Source organism: Protopterus annectens, chromosome 1.part1 (assembly GCF_019279795.1).
Source record: "Protopterus annectens isolate FY-2018-M chromosome 1.part1, PAN1.0, whole genome shotgun sequence".
In the NCBI taxonomy this organism is placed as follows: Eukaryota; Metazoa; Chordata; order Ceratodontiformes; family Protopteridae; genus Protopterus; species Protopterus annectens.
The window spans coordinates 602,234,581-602,247,311 of record NC_056726.1 but is presented as its reverse complement, the minus strand read 5'-3'; the positions used below and the strand labels follow the sequence as shown (position 1 = coordinate 602,247,311).

Below are 12,731 nucleotides of genomic sequence, written 5' to 3'. Positions count from 1 at the left end.
GCATTGTGTCCAACTTTCAGTGAAGCTGGGTAAGTAGTGGAATTAGAATGACGTACTGCTGCTGGTGCCTATTCATTGCAGTAATTCCTGGTTAAGAATCCTGTACAGATTTATTTACTGTGTTTATCAATTTTGTTGCAAAGACAATTAGTGGTAGAAAGCATAATCTCTCTTTTTATTAGTTAATTTGCCTTTAAACTACAATTTTGTTTGTCTAATTGGGTATTGATATTCTGAAGCCTTGCGCTCAAAAACATGATATGGTGCCTGTATTTTGCACATATGCCAGAGAGTGTCACACTGACTTCATCAGGAATTCAGTTGTCTTTCTGAAAGTCTGATGAAGTTAACACTTGTTTAACGAAAGCGCTCACATTTTATTTGTTTTTCTTGTGGATTTTTATCATTAAATACACCTGTGGTTTATCAACACCTTAGTGATTTGTGCCTGTGAAACTCTTCCTGCCAGCATTATTATTTATTTAGTTTGTTTTGCTGGTTCTGTTTTTTTTGAGTCTTTCTGAAAGTGTTTTAATGCAACACAGAAGAACTGCAAAAAATACACAGAGGGGCTTTAGAATTCTATCTTTTGAGATGCCAGGATTGCAGAAAACTTTTTTTGTGAGAGGACCTGGTTTATATTGTAAGGAAAATGCAGTCTGAATATTGCTGTTTTAGAGTATGACATCAGTTGCCTAGATGGGAGCATTCACATCTATGGTGAGGGCATACCGGGTCCTTGCAGTGATATGAGTACCCATGTCACCAGAGGTGGGTTTAGGGCCTAAATAGAAAACTTCCCTGCAAGTTGTGTGACTGATAGCCTCTCTGCAATTAGCTCTGACCTTACAGGGGAAGAATGAGATGACGGATCATGGAGAGATGATACATACACACATACATACATACATACATGCATACATACATACATACATACATACATACACACATACATACATACATACATACATACATACACACATACATACATACATACACACATACATACATACATACATACATACAAATGTTTCAAGCACGGGCATTAAAGCCCTTCTAGCTTGCCAATATGCCAAAACACTTGTTCCCATAATAAATGTCCAGGCTGTTCTTAAAAATATCTGAACTAGTACTTGCTTTAATGTAATTTGGTAGTCTGTTCCAAGCATCAGCTACTCTGTCAGAGAACCAATTAGTACACTTCTCCTATAGAATCGTCTACATAGGTTATCTGATGATTCTCTGGTACTTTTTGATAACCCCAAACATTCCCAGAGGTAGTTGTCCCTAAATGCCTTATATACCTGAATAAGATCTCCTCTTAAATATCTGTAAGAGACACTGTATAAGTTCAGATATTTTAGTATTTCATAATAACTTAGATTTTCACATACATGGATGCCCTTGGTATATTTCCGTTGTACTCTTTCCAGTTTACTCACGCTTGTTGTCCTATAGGGTTTCCATATTGTTATTCCATACTCAAGTTTGGGTGTAATGTAACTAACAATTACTTCATTCTGTTTGATTTCCTAGACTTTATAAATCTTTTTATGCAACCTATAGTTCTATAACTATCATTAGCCAATTGGTTGATATGATTAGAAAAACTCATAGCTGAATCTACCCATATACCCAGGTCCTTAAATGGGTCTACAGTTTCAATCACTGTGTGCTGTATTAAATATTCACCTTTCAGTTTATCAATACTATTATTCTCCTGTGCCCAAATGGTCAGTTTAGTCAAATTATTTTGCAGACATGCCTTATCTGTAACACTTGTAATCAGTTTATCCAGTTTCAGGTCTTCAGCATATAGACTGTAGAACACCTCAGATGAAAAAGTAAGGTCTGAAAGATACAATCTAAGCAAGTAAGGGCTAGTACAGAGCCCTGTGGGACACCTTGACTGTAACCAAGGATTTCACCTGTCCAGTTGGTCAGCAGGCAGCAAGGGGAGGACAAAAAGGATAGAAAAAGCCACTATAGTGGCTTAGAAGAATAAAGCCCTGGCCATGCGTCAGGTGATCTGGGTTCAGTTAGTGGCTTGGGCAACTGATGAAACAGCAAGGAGTAATGGATGTGCCCATCCTAAATGGGAAAGCACTTATTGATGGTGCTTCCTAAGGGGAGGTGTGGTCTAAACGGCGGGGGGGGGGGGAGTTGCCCTCAGATATAGTCGAAAAGTATGGAGAGCAGGGAAAGGGAGTGTGTAGGGCATATAAAAGAACCCCCTCCAGACAGAAGCACAGGTGGCAGAGCTGCAATCAGTGTCTTAGTTGTCTGATATCCTTCAGTACTAGCTTGTATAGTGATGTGATTGATTTGAGAGGTTGCATGATCTTCTTTGACACTGTAACCTCAGGACATTGTAGGTTCTACCTTATACCAGAGTTATTATTCCAATCTTAAGACTGCAGCAGAGCTTGGAACTGGGCAGAGCGATGCACATTTTGGGTGTTTTCCTCCAGATGAGACAGTCAGTCACAATCCCTTTGGCTGTTATACTTCAGTGTCCAGTGGATTTTTAAAAGATCATAGCATCTGTTCACTAAAAATCATACATACTCATTTTAGTGAGAAGCAGGGGTATGCTTATTGTTACCAAATGGTTATATGATTTACAAAAATAAGCCATCTATTAAAATGACAGAACAGTACAATTAAAGTTCCATTTCTTCAGTTATATCATAACATAGGGAGATGTTTTCATTACCTTCTGTACTGTAATTTTTTATGCAATACAGTGTAATTTTGTGTTATTATGTATTTACATTTCTGCTTGTTTTATTTAATAAAGAACAATATAGCATTTGAAAGGTTGTGCAGTCCACTAGCAACCCCTCCCCAAAAAGGCACTGCTTTTGAAAGGGAATATTGCAACCAAATGTTTAAATTACCTCTGCAAGAAAATGTTTTGTATGTGTCTGAATGCTGACTTGCTATTTTCTTTGCTAAAAGGACCACAGATGTTAATATTTACTCACCAGAAAATATCATTCACTGAGTCTGTTTCTGCATGTCAGCCCAAACAGATAGAATATTTAACGTTCAAGACTATATCAATGGGCCTTTGGCTGAGTTTGTCTTCTCCACCAATCGGCATTTAGCAAAAATCTTAGAAGAGCTGTGTTCAGGATTACCTGTGCACATTGCTTGAAGTACTGGCTACATAGCATCACTTCTTTTTGCTGCATACCCACTTTGGCTAATGATCCTTGCTGTTGATTATGAAGTCCTGCATTCACATATTTAAACAACATCATCCTAAGTGTCACATGGCTGTCACATTACAAGATAAGGCCCACACTGGCACTGTGTTGTCTGCAACTGGCAACAGTTTAATCCTATAATTCAGAGATACCACAAAGAGAAGTTTTGTTCTTTATGACCAAAAGAGGTGGTAACTTCTGGGAGCTCCTCACATAGAGACCAGTGGAGAAGGCCTCCATGCAACACCAGACACAGGATGGAGGAGACCTGGAAATTCCTTGAAGGTGTTATCATTGAATTGTTTCTAAATATTGTTTTTATTGAAATGTTAATTGTACTAAATACAAGGTTACTCAGCACTGGGGATAAGGAATAATAGGTTGTCCAACATCAGAGTTAGTATGTTTGGAGTAGAAGGAGTCTTGTGGTGCAGCTAAAACATGAAGATGCAGGGAGGAGCATTTAGTTCCTATGTTTTCTTTAGCTTTAATCATTTTGTATTGTTGAACTTTTGGTACTGCCGCAGCCTGAACAACACACCAAAAATAGTTCTTCCATGTCGAGAACTGAGAATTTGACAACAAAGCCAGTAATTGTTTCTATTTTAGGAGCTATTCAGTTCAGGTGAGAAAAATCTAAAGACTGGATGTCTTCAAGGCAGGAAGAATACCAGAAATAAGAACAGAGCCCAAGGATTTGAGAAGGGAAAACTGTTGAGAAGAGCGTTGTGGCAGAATGTTAGAAAGCAGGCCAGACTGAAGCTGCTGGACTACAAATAGATTCTAATATGTTGGAAAAAATAAACCAAATGTACACTGAAGTATTTAAATCGATCAAATGCACATTTAATTTTATGAAGGACTTTTTTTTAAATGGATAATAAATAAAATATACTAATTTGCAAGCAAAGTCCACCATTTCCTATTGAATATGATTGAATGCCATCTACGGTTTCAACATTTGTATTAAAATTAAATACTTTAAATTCTGTCAGCTGTTATTTATTTATTTATGTATTGCATTTGTTTACCAGGATAAGTCCACTGGGCCTAAAAGAGCCCATTTTCAGTGTTGGCCTGGGGAGAAAAGCTCCAACGAGATACAGAAAGCAGACTACCTATGGACACCTTTTCATTGATCACAGAGGAATGGGTTGCTTCTAATAAAAGTTGCCTTTTAAAGGGTAAAGGAAGTGATATTGCATTCGTTCTGATGAAGTTCCAGTAGAACAAAAGTGCTTAACTTTTTAATAAACACAATAGAGTCGAGTGTGGTGTATGTCGAGTCGGTTATTATTATTTAAACAGAAGTCACTTGAGTTGGAGTACAGGTTGAGAAGAGGAAATTTAAAATTTATTGTCATTCCCAAAAAGAATTGAGGGTAATGACTGCATTACTTGTTTGAACACTCAAGTATTTGGACTGGTATTTTTGAGCAGGAAATCTAGATTGAGAGGTCACATTGTAATCATGCTCCCAGTTTGCTAAGAAAAAACAAAACCAATATTGGCAAAGCTTCAAATTTACCAACAAAGGGGGTTGTTTCTTTCCAAAATGAGGAAGAGGGGTAAAATATTGAAGGTAGGAAAGTCCAGAGTTTGTATAGAGAATAGCTATTGTAGCTGTACTATTATTGAAATGTGTGCCACATATGGAGGGTGTGCCCAAATGAAAGAAGCGGTAACTGAAGGTAGTAGGTGTGAAGATTGGGTAAAGATAGATGAAGGCTGCCAGCCTAGCCAGATAGAATATTTAGCGTTCAAGACTATATCAATGGGCCTTTGGCTGAGTTTGTCTTCTCCACCAATCGGCATTTAGCAAAAATGGATAGGATTTTATACATAATTCTATCATTTGTAAATATGAATGTTGAACTACAGACTTGTTTTCTTAAAGAATGTGCTGTGAAATTCTGAACTTAAAACAATGTAGCAACATTACCCTCTGCTGTAAAGAAAGCTAAGTCAAGCATTTTTTGTCTGTCCTTTGAAGTTAAAATTATTTCATGTCTGTCCCTTTGAAGTTAGACTTTGGAGTCAATGAGTCTGGAGTGAAGCATCCTGCCTATAGTTTTAACTTAAGGAATAATTACTAGAGTTTACATGTGAAATGTCTTTTTATTACTATAGTTTCCTGCAGGTGCAAGATAACAATAATGTAGTATCTGTCAGCCTGGGAACCCCAGGAAAGTGTGAAATGATGTGATGGGAATCAGGACTGAAAATAGCAATTTAAACAGAGAGAATCAGAAGGCATTAAGCATTTTTTTCTTGAACATCCAACTCAAAGCACTGTCTTGCTCATATGTAAGTTATCTTAGACTTGTGTTTTCTTTTAGAAATAGCTAGGAACTAGAAGGAGTAGACTAAGAGTTTTTCAGTGATGTTAGAACTGTACTACTGATTTATTTTAAGTATTTTTGCATGATCTCTGAACTCCTGACTAGCACTGTGTAGTAGAAAGTATTGTCTTGTGTTTTTAATTATTATTAAATATTTTAAACCCTTTTAACTGTGGCTGTTTTGTGTATAAATAATTTAAGCTCTTAAGAGTACTTGCATGCCTTTGGTAAAATTGTACAAAGCCACTCTAATAGCTTTAGCCATGGGCTATACTACCAATTGGATAATAATATTGCACAGTAATAATTGGACACCCATTTAAGGGCCTTTGAGTAGCTGATATGTATTAGTGGGTGGTGGCAAGTGGAGCTACTGTATAGTCTGGGAGAAAGTGCACAGCTGGAGAAACTGTGCCAGCCTTCCCCAGGAGTGTCTGTGTGGTTGTATAAACTCTTCTCAAGGTGTGTGTGCGCGTGTGTGTGTGTGTGTGTGTGTGTGTGTGTGTGTGTGTGTGTGTGTGTGTGTGTGTGTGTGTCAGCTACTTGGGCAGGGACAGGAAGCACTGGTTGGACAGAGAGGGTGCTAGAGGTTTTAGCTTGCCCACTAGGCTGAGATCTGGACCCTATAGCTGTGCCAGTGGGGATTCTTATTGGGGACCTGGAGAGCAAGAGAGTGACCAGCCCCGGACTGACTGTGATCTCTATGTGCTCCTAAGGGAAATTGCATTTTACTGTGTGTATTTATTATCCTTTCCTCATATATGAGATGCCCTCTCTGGTGTTAGTGGTGAGGATTGAGGCTCCTTGATTGCTGGGCCAGGGCATGGGCATCACAGTAGGAAAAATAGTTGACTTTTTAAACAAACGGGAGAACTAAAAATAAAAATTCTACTTTGCATAATACTGTGAAAATGCCTGTTAGAAAATGAAAAAAATGAGAAAGGAATCAGATAAAAAGCATGGTAACTAGGATGTAAGAAATGTTTATTTTATTACCCGAGGTCCATTATTTAAAAGTTGTAAAGTTCTACTTAAGTCATACAGTTGCAGCTTTAGCAATGCTATATAGTGTTAGTGAGTGAATATAGAGTAGTTAAAAGTAGCACTAAAATTTATTTACTTATTAGAATCTTTAGTTGTAAACTGCATATACATTGACAAACATTGCAGAGTACTAGAATACAGCATTACTAAGCAGAGATGTTGTAGTTGCTGAGGCATATGATCTGATTGAATAGTTTATAAATAGGTGAATTGCTTTTTTAATGGTTATACCTCTCAATTGTACAGATTTTCCCAGAACGTCCAGATCTTTGCTTCATATTTTTGTTCTGTTTCTCATAACATTGTGGTTTTCCTGCAAATCATCAGCAAATCATTGAGGAATGGAGTCAGAACATAATGATAGACATTTGAGTGGCAGACTTCATACCTTCAGAAAATGTATGTCAATGCAAAACCTGTTATTTTATCAGCTTTCTAAGTTTGTAAGAGCAATATTTAAAATTGTCTCTCTTTTTTGGCCTTTGTCCCCCATTTTTTCTGGTTGTGTTCAGATTTCTTACTTTAAGATTTTGAGAGGTATGGTGGTTATGTGGGTTAAAATGTAAATCAGTGTATATACGTGTATATAAATCTGGTAAATTTTGGTGTTTTCCTCTTTGGAGTGTTTTGAGGTGTGTGTAATGTGAAGAAGGTATGTCAATGATTGCTTCAGAATTGACAGAATGAATAGCAGCACCCAGGAGCTTTAGGAATCCAATTATGGGATGTCTTAACAGCTTGCTGGGGTGATAGGTGAACTTTTCAAAAGATCTTTGAGAAATGCAAGAGTCAGCTGTGAAAAAAATAAAAATAAAATGCTAGCCTAATGTTTATATTTAAAGAGTGTACTACTCTAGCAGTTGTGATTAGACAGTTTTAAGTTAAGAATTAAACAGTTACTACATCTTTGTTAACCAAGGAACAGTTTAAAGAGTAAGTTAGAAAGGAATCATTATTTGTATGCTTTTACTCTGAGTTCCATGCATGGCATGGGAAAAAAGATAATACTAAAACAAAGAAATTCTTATATTTGGGTCACCACAGTTACGAGCATGCGCACTAGCATGGCCAACCGGATCTTTGTTTTAGATAAAGTCTGTGTAAGCAAGCTGTAGAGGTTGAGTTACTTCTCCTAGTTAGAAAGAGTATATTTTGTTTCTTAAAGTGTTACATGGTTTTGTGGATTTGCTATGTGCTATTTGAGTATAGCGAATATCAATGGCTGATTTAGGCTATGGTGCAGGTGCATGTGCTCCCCTCTCCCCTTTTGCTGCTGTGAACAAATCTTTTAACCATACCACTTTTGGTGGTGTATAAAGATCTCCATATTCCTAGGTAAGAAATACTGAGTGGCAATTTATAAGGGCTATACCACTGTGCAAAGTTTTTTTTTTTTGCATATAACTTCACAGGCAACCAATTAGGCAGCAGCATGCCTTAAAAAAAAGAGAAAAATATTTTAAACTAAAATAGCAGAGTTGCCTCTTTAAATTATTTTTAGCCCCCTTCTGCCATTGCCAGATGTCCTTAGCATGAATCATGAGTGAAGTTGCGAGCATGCAGTTGCAAGCGTTGAGGAATTTTCAGTCTTCCTTGTTGATGAGTGAAAGCTCCTAGAAAACACAATTACATATGTTTAAATAAGCAAGCATTGTGACAAAGTACATTTCTCTGAGTAGTTGAGTTGGGGAGCATTTTTTTCCCTAAATTAATGAAATTACCCAGCCAACAATAGAAGTTACTCATCCCAGGACTCTTGTTTAGACAGAAGAAGTATACACAAGCCAGCACCCATGGCTGGCCTTATGCATAAGACGCTAATCTCACTCATCTGGTAGCACTAATCTCACTCATCTGGTAGAGATGCCTTTTGAATATTTATTTTTCTTTAAGTATGGAAATGCTATGTTTCTGTACTTAAAGAAAAATAAATACTCAAAAAGCTCCCTTAACAGAGAAATGAGAGAACCAGCCAAGGGAGGAAGTGCCATAGACTTGGCTGTCAACTTGACCTCCTGGTCTGTCCTGCCCACACTGTATTTAGACAATTAATCATGGTAGATCGGGTATGGGATAGAGGAAGAAGTCAACAACGTTTAAAATGTTTGTCATATATGCAGTGCAAAGAAGAATGAGATTTTTTTTTTCCTTTTAGTGGCAGGCGACCGGATATTTTTTGTAATTCTTGCAAAAACAGTTTAAAAATAAAAAAAAAAGCTTTGTGCATTCTTGTATTTTTTTAGTTATTAAGTTAGCCTGCTCGAAATGGATACTGGCCAGTGCTACAAGTGCTAAAGCATGTGTCACTCGTATAGAGACAGTCAGATCCATAAATTACTTGTAATTGGTATTTTTAATAGAGTTATGCTGCTGTCATAGATGGTAAAACTCTTCTTTTGTTTAAGTCACTCCTCTAATCACATGGGGGGAAAGGGGAACAACTTCAGTCTGATAATAATTAAGATGGATGAGGGCAGTGAGCAGAGCAACAAATGAAAAAGCATAACAATGGCACAGAAGACTTGGGCACTTTAATGTATGCTTCGTGGTTTGGGGTTACAGTGTCACTATTTTTTTTTTTTTTACTTGCAGACTGTTTTGCAAGCTACACTACCTTAAAGGATCACTGTGGGCTTCTGCACACAATTTCTGTTTTGTATTGTATAGTATGTTTCTCCCCATTTAGTGGCCGCAGCACATAAAAATAATAATAATGTTTCTGAAATATCTCCTTTCAACTATTTTCACATTTTTCATTGGTTCATAGATTAGTACTAGGCTTTAACTGCTCTTGTGGGCCATTTTAAGCCTAGCCAATTACCCCATGTGACAATCAAATTCTGAACCTTGTGTCTCTAAGGTAAATATCTTAACCATTATGCCAGCCTCCCATCCATCCCTGTGCCTCAAACTCCTGTACTGCAAGCCATCTCTAAGGTTCTTTTAATCTCATATCACTGCAGGAAGCACATGCCCATGCCCTCCCCTTAGTATTATTGCCCTTAATTTTTTAACTTGTTGCTGCCCAAGGACAAACCTGCTATAATAGTTTCGTCTTGTAAACACTCCCTGTAATTATGCATGGAGCACAGACATTCTCCTTGGCTGCCGCATGGAATAAAAACACTGCTATTCAACTCTTGGAACTGTTTTTCTGCCTCCAGTTGCTGGATGAGTCTGTTTTGCTGAGATAGCTCAGAAGCAAGTCTCACTGCACTTCCTCTGACAAAACTTAAAACAGTTTGCCATTTTGGAAGTGGTGGAGTGCCTGTGGATGCATAATGAACATACAGCCTGTGATGCTCCACCACTGAACCAGTAATGAAGGAGCCTCAGTCCTCACCACTGGCACCAGTGGGGGACGTACACTGAGAGGATGACAAGGCACATGCACAGTATTACCAGATGCAACTCTCTGCATCAAGTGCAATTTCCCTTAAGAACAGACAGAGACCACAGTCAGTCTGGGGCTGGTTTCTTCCTCTTTCTCCAGATCTCCAATAAGACTCCCCACTGGTACAGCTATAGGGTTGAGTCCTTTGCCAGGGTTCCAAGGCAAGTCCTTCTGGACCCTCTCTGTCCAACCAGTACTTCATGTCCCTGCCACAGGGACACACACACTCTTTGAGGTTTGATTTACACACACACACACACACACACACACACACACACACACACACACACGCACACACCTGGAAAAGGCTGGCACAGGTTTACTAGATATGCCCCGTTTGCCCAGACTATAAGGTAGTTATCACTGCCACCAGGCAGCTCCTAATCTGCTACTTTAAGGACGCTAACAAAGGGTGTCCAATCTTACTGTATAATGTTACTATTAATGCAAATGGTAGTTTGATCAAGAGCAAGGCTATTAGGAGTGGCCCACAGTGTCACCAAATAAATATGCAAGTGCTCTCAGAACTTAAATATATCTAGACAGATCAGCCACAACTAAATATTTAAATATATTTAATAATAAATAATAGAAGAGCAAGACAATAATAAATATATATTTACAGTGACATCAGAGTTCAGAATCACAGGAAATATTTAAAACAGCATTGCAGGACAGTCTTTAATAAATGAAGAAGAATATCTAAACTAAGCTTTGCTATATTCCTGACTGTATCTAACAGAGTTATGATTCCCTAGAAACTTACTTACGGAGCAAGGCAGATGTGGTGAATGGATCTTCTCTAGTTGTTGTTATCAGGTCAAAGACAGAAATACAGAATGCTGTGTCTCTCTCTCTCTCTCAGAGAGTTTTCAAATTAATATCTCAAATATTACTACTGGGATAATGTTCAGAATGACATCATTGCTTGTCATCTGACTCCTAGTTCCCAGGCCCCAAAACAACCATTGATGGGATCTGGTAGCATTTAGCATCGACCTGTGAAAATACACAGACAAGGGCTTTTCCTCAGATCTTAGCCAGATGATGGAAGTCATAAAACAATTTCCATTCCTCCACATTAAACGACAATGCAGAAAGTTCCCCAGTACAGACATTGTGTCTCCTTGCTGCATTCAAACTGAAGGATATCATCTTTTATTGTGTAGCCATAAGTAATTTAATTTCAGCTATTTTTCTGAAGTTAACCTCCTGTATTCCAGTTTCCACTGTTAAAATATATATTTAAATAGTTACAGTAGTGCATGTACATTTCTTTCTTTTCCAGTAAGGTACACTTTGCCAAAAACTTTTAATACACACTTCTGTACCAGCATTATGATATACACGACATACAGTTCTAATACATTTGTAACACAAGCATCTTATATAAATCATGTTGATATTCACAAATGACATATAATTATTTACAAAATCCCAGATGGCAGTATCTCCCTTTGTCACATAGCCATTCATAGCTAATTGCTTTTTAACAGGCTTTTTCCCCCTTTCAAGTCATATTTGCAGTTTGTTTTGGGAGTGCATTGACAGTTGGTTACTGTGAACCATGAAAAACGTAACAGGGGAGTAGATCATGCTGCTCTGCACTGATGGCTAGGAAAATGAGCCAAGTATCCTGCTACTCAGCCATGATCAAGACAGCAAACAATGGGGCTAACTCAACTTCTTTTAATGTCATTTCCAAACACAAAAAAGTTATCTAAAATTAGTTTCCGTTGTTTGCATAACACGACTATTCTGATGGTAGGAGTATACACTTGTGCTGCTAGAAAAATCTTAACTCCTGTGACGCCCGTGCCCTGGCCCAGCAATCAAGGAGCCTCAATCCTCACCACTAACACCAGAGAGGGTGTCTCACATATGAAGAAAGGATAAGAAATACACACAGTAAAGTACAATTTCCCTTAAGTGCACACAGAGATCACAGTCAGTCTGGGGCTGGTTGCTCCCTTGCTCCCCAGGTCCCCAATAAGACTCCCCACTGGCACAACTAAAGGGTCCAGATCTCAGCCTAGCTGGCAAGCTAACCTCCAGTACCCTCTCTGTCCAACCAGTGCTTCGTGTCCCTGCCGAATAGCTGACACACACACACACACACACACACACACACACACACACACACACACACACACACACACACACACACACACACACACACACACACACACACACACACACATGTACACCTCTGAAACATGGAATTAAATGCAGTATCCAGAAGAAAGATACTTTATTGGTTTTGCTACCTGCTGCAAATACAATAGGCCTTAAGCGGGATCAAGAGCCTGTTTATGTAATTTTTGAAAAAATAAAGTCCCAAGTCTATGAGTGTGTGTTATCAAAATGCTGTAGTCCTATATGGTTTTATCACAATTTTCATCTAATTCACATTAATACGTTATCAGTTTATTTGTGTGCTTGATGTACTTCCAAGGTACTAGTTTTTAAGTGTACATCACTGTTGTTAAGGATTTAATAACATTTCATTTCATAATCATGAGTTCTTATAATAATCTTGTCTCTTCATTGCCTGGTGTTGTCCTGCATACCTCTTTAAAACAACTTTTTAGATAAATTGAAAAATCATGTATTTGCTCTGCTGTTCAACATGAGCCTACAGTCCCTTTCTACTCCTATTTCAAAGACCTGTAGAACAGGTGTGAATGTATGGTTATGATTAAGAACACTTTTTTTTGTTTAAACTGTTACTATCGGCAG

General features: G+C 38.0%; 1 protein-coding gene across 1 annotated transcript in view; it reads left to right on the top strand.

Moving 5' to 3' along the window:
• Nucleotides 1–12,731, top strand: part of DISC1 (DISC1 scaffold protein) — a 2,387,713-nt gene that overhangs the window by 769,733 nt on the left and 1,605,249 nt on the right. The window contains exon 4 of the mRNA XM_044077020.1: nucleotides 1–29. This exon is cut by the window's left edge and continues 125 nt beyond it. Within this exon, the coding sequence (XP_043932955.1) occupies nucleotides 1–29 (29 nt within the window). The remainder of the gene's footprint in view (nucleotides 30–12,731) is intronic.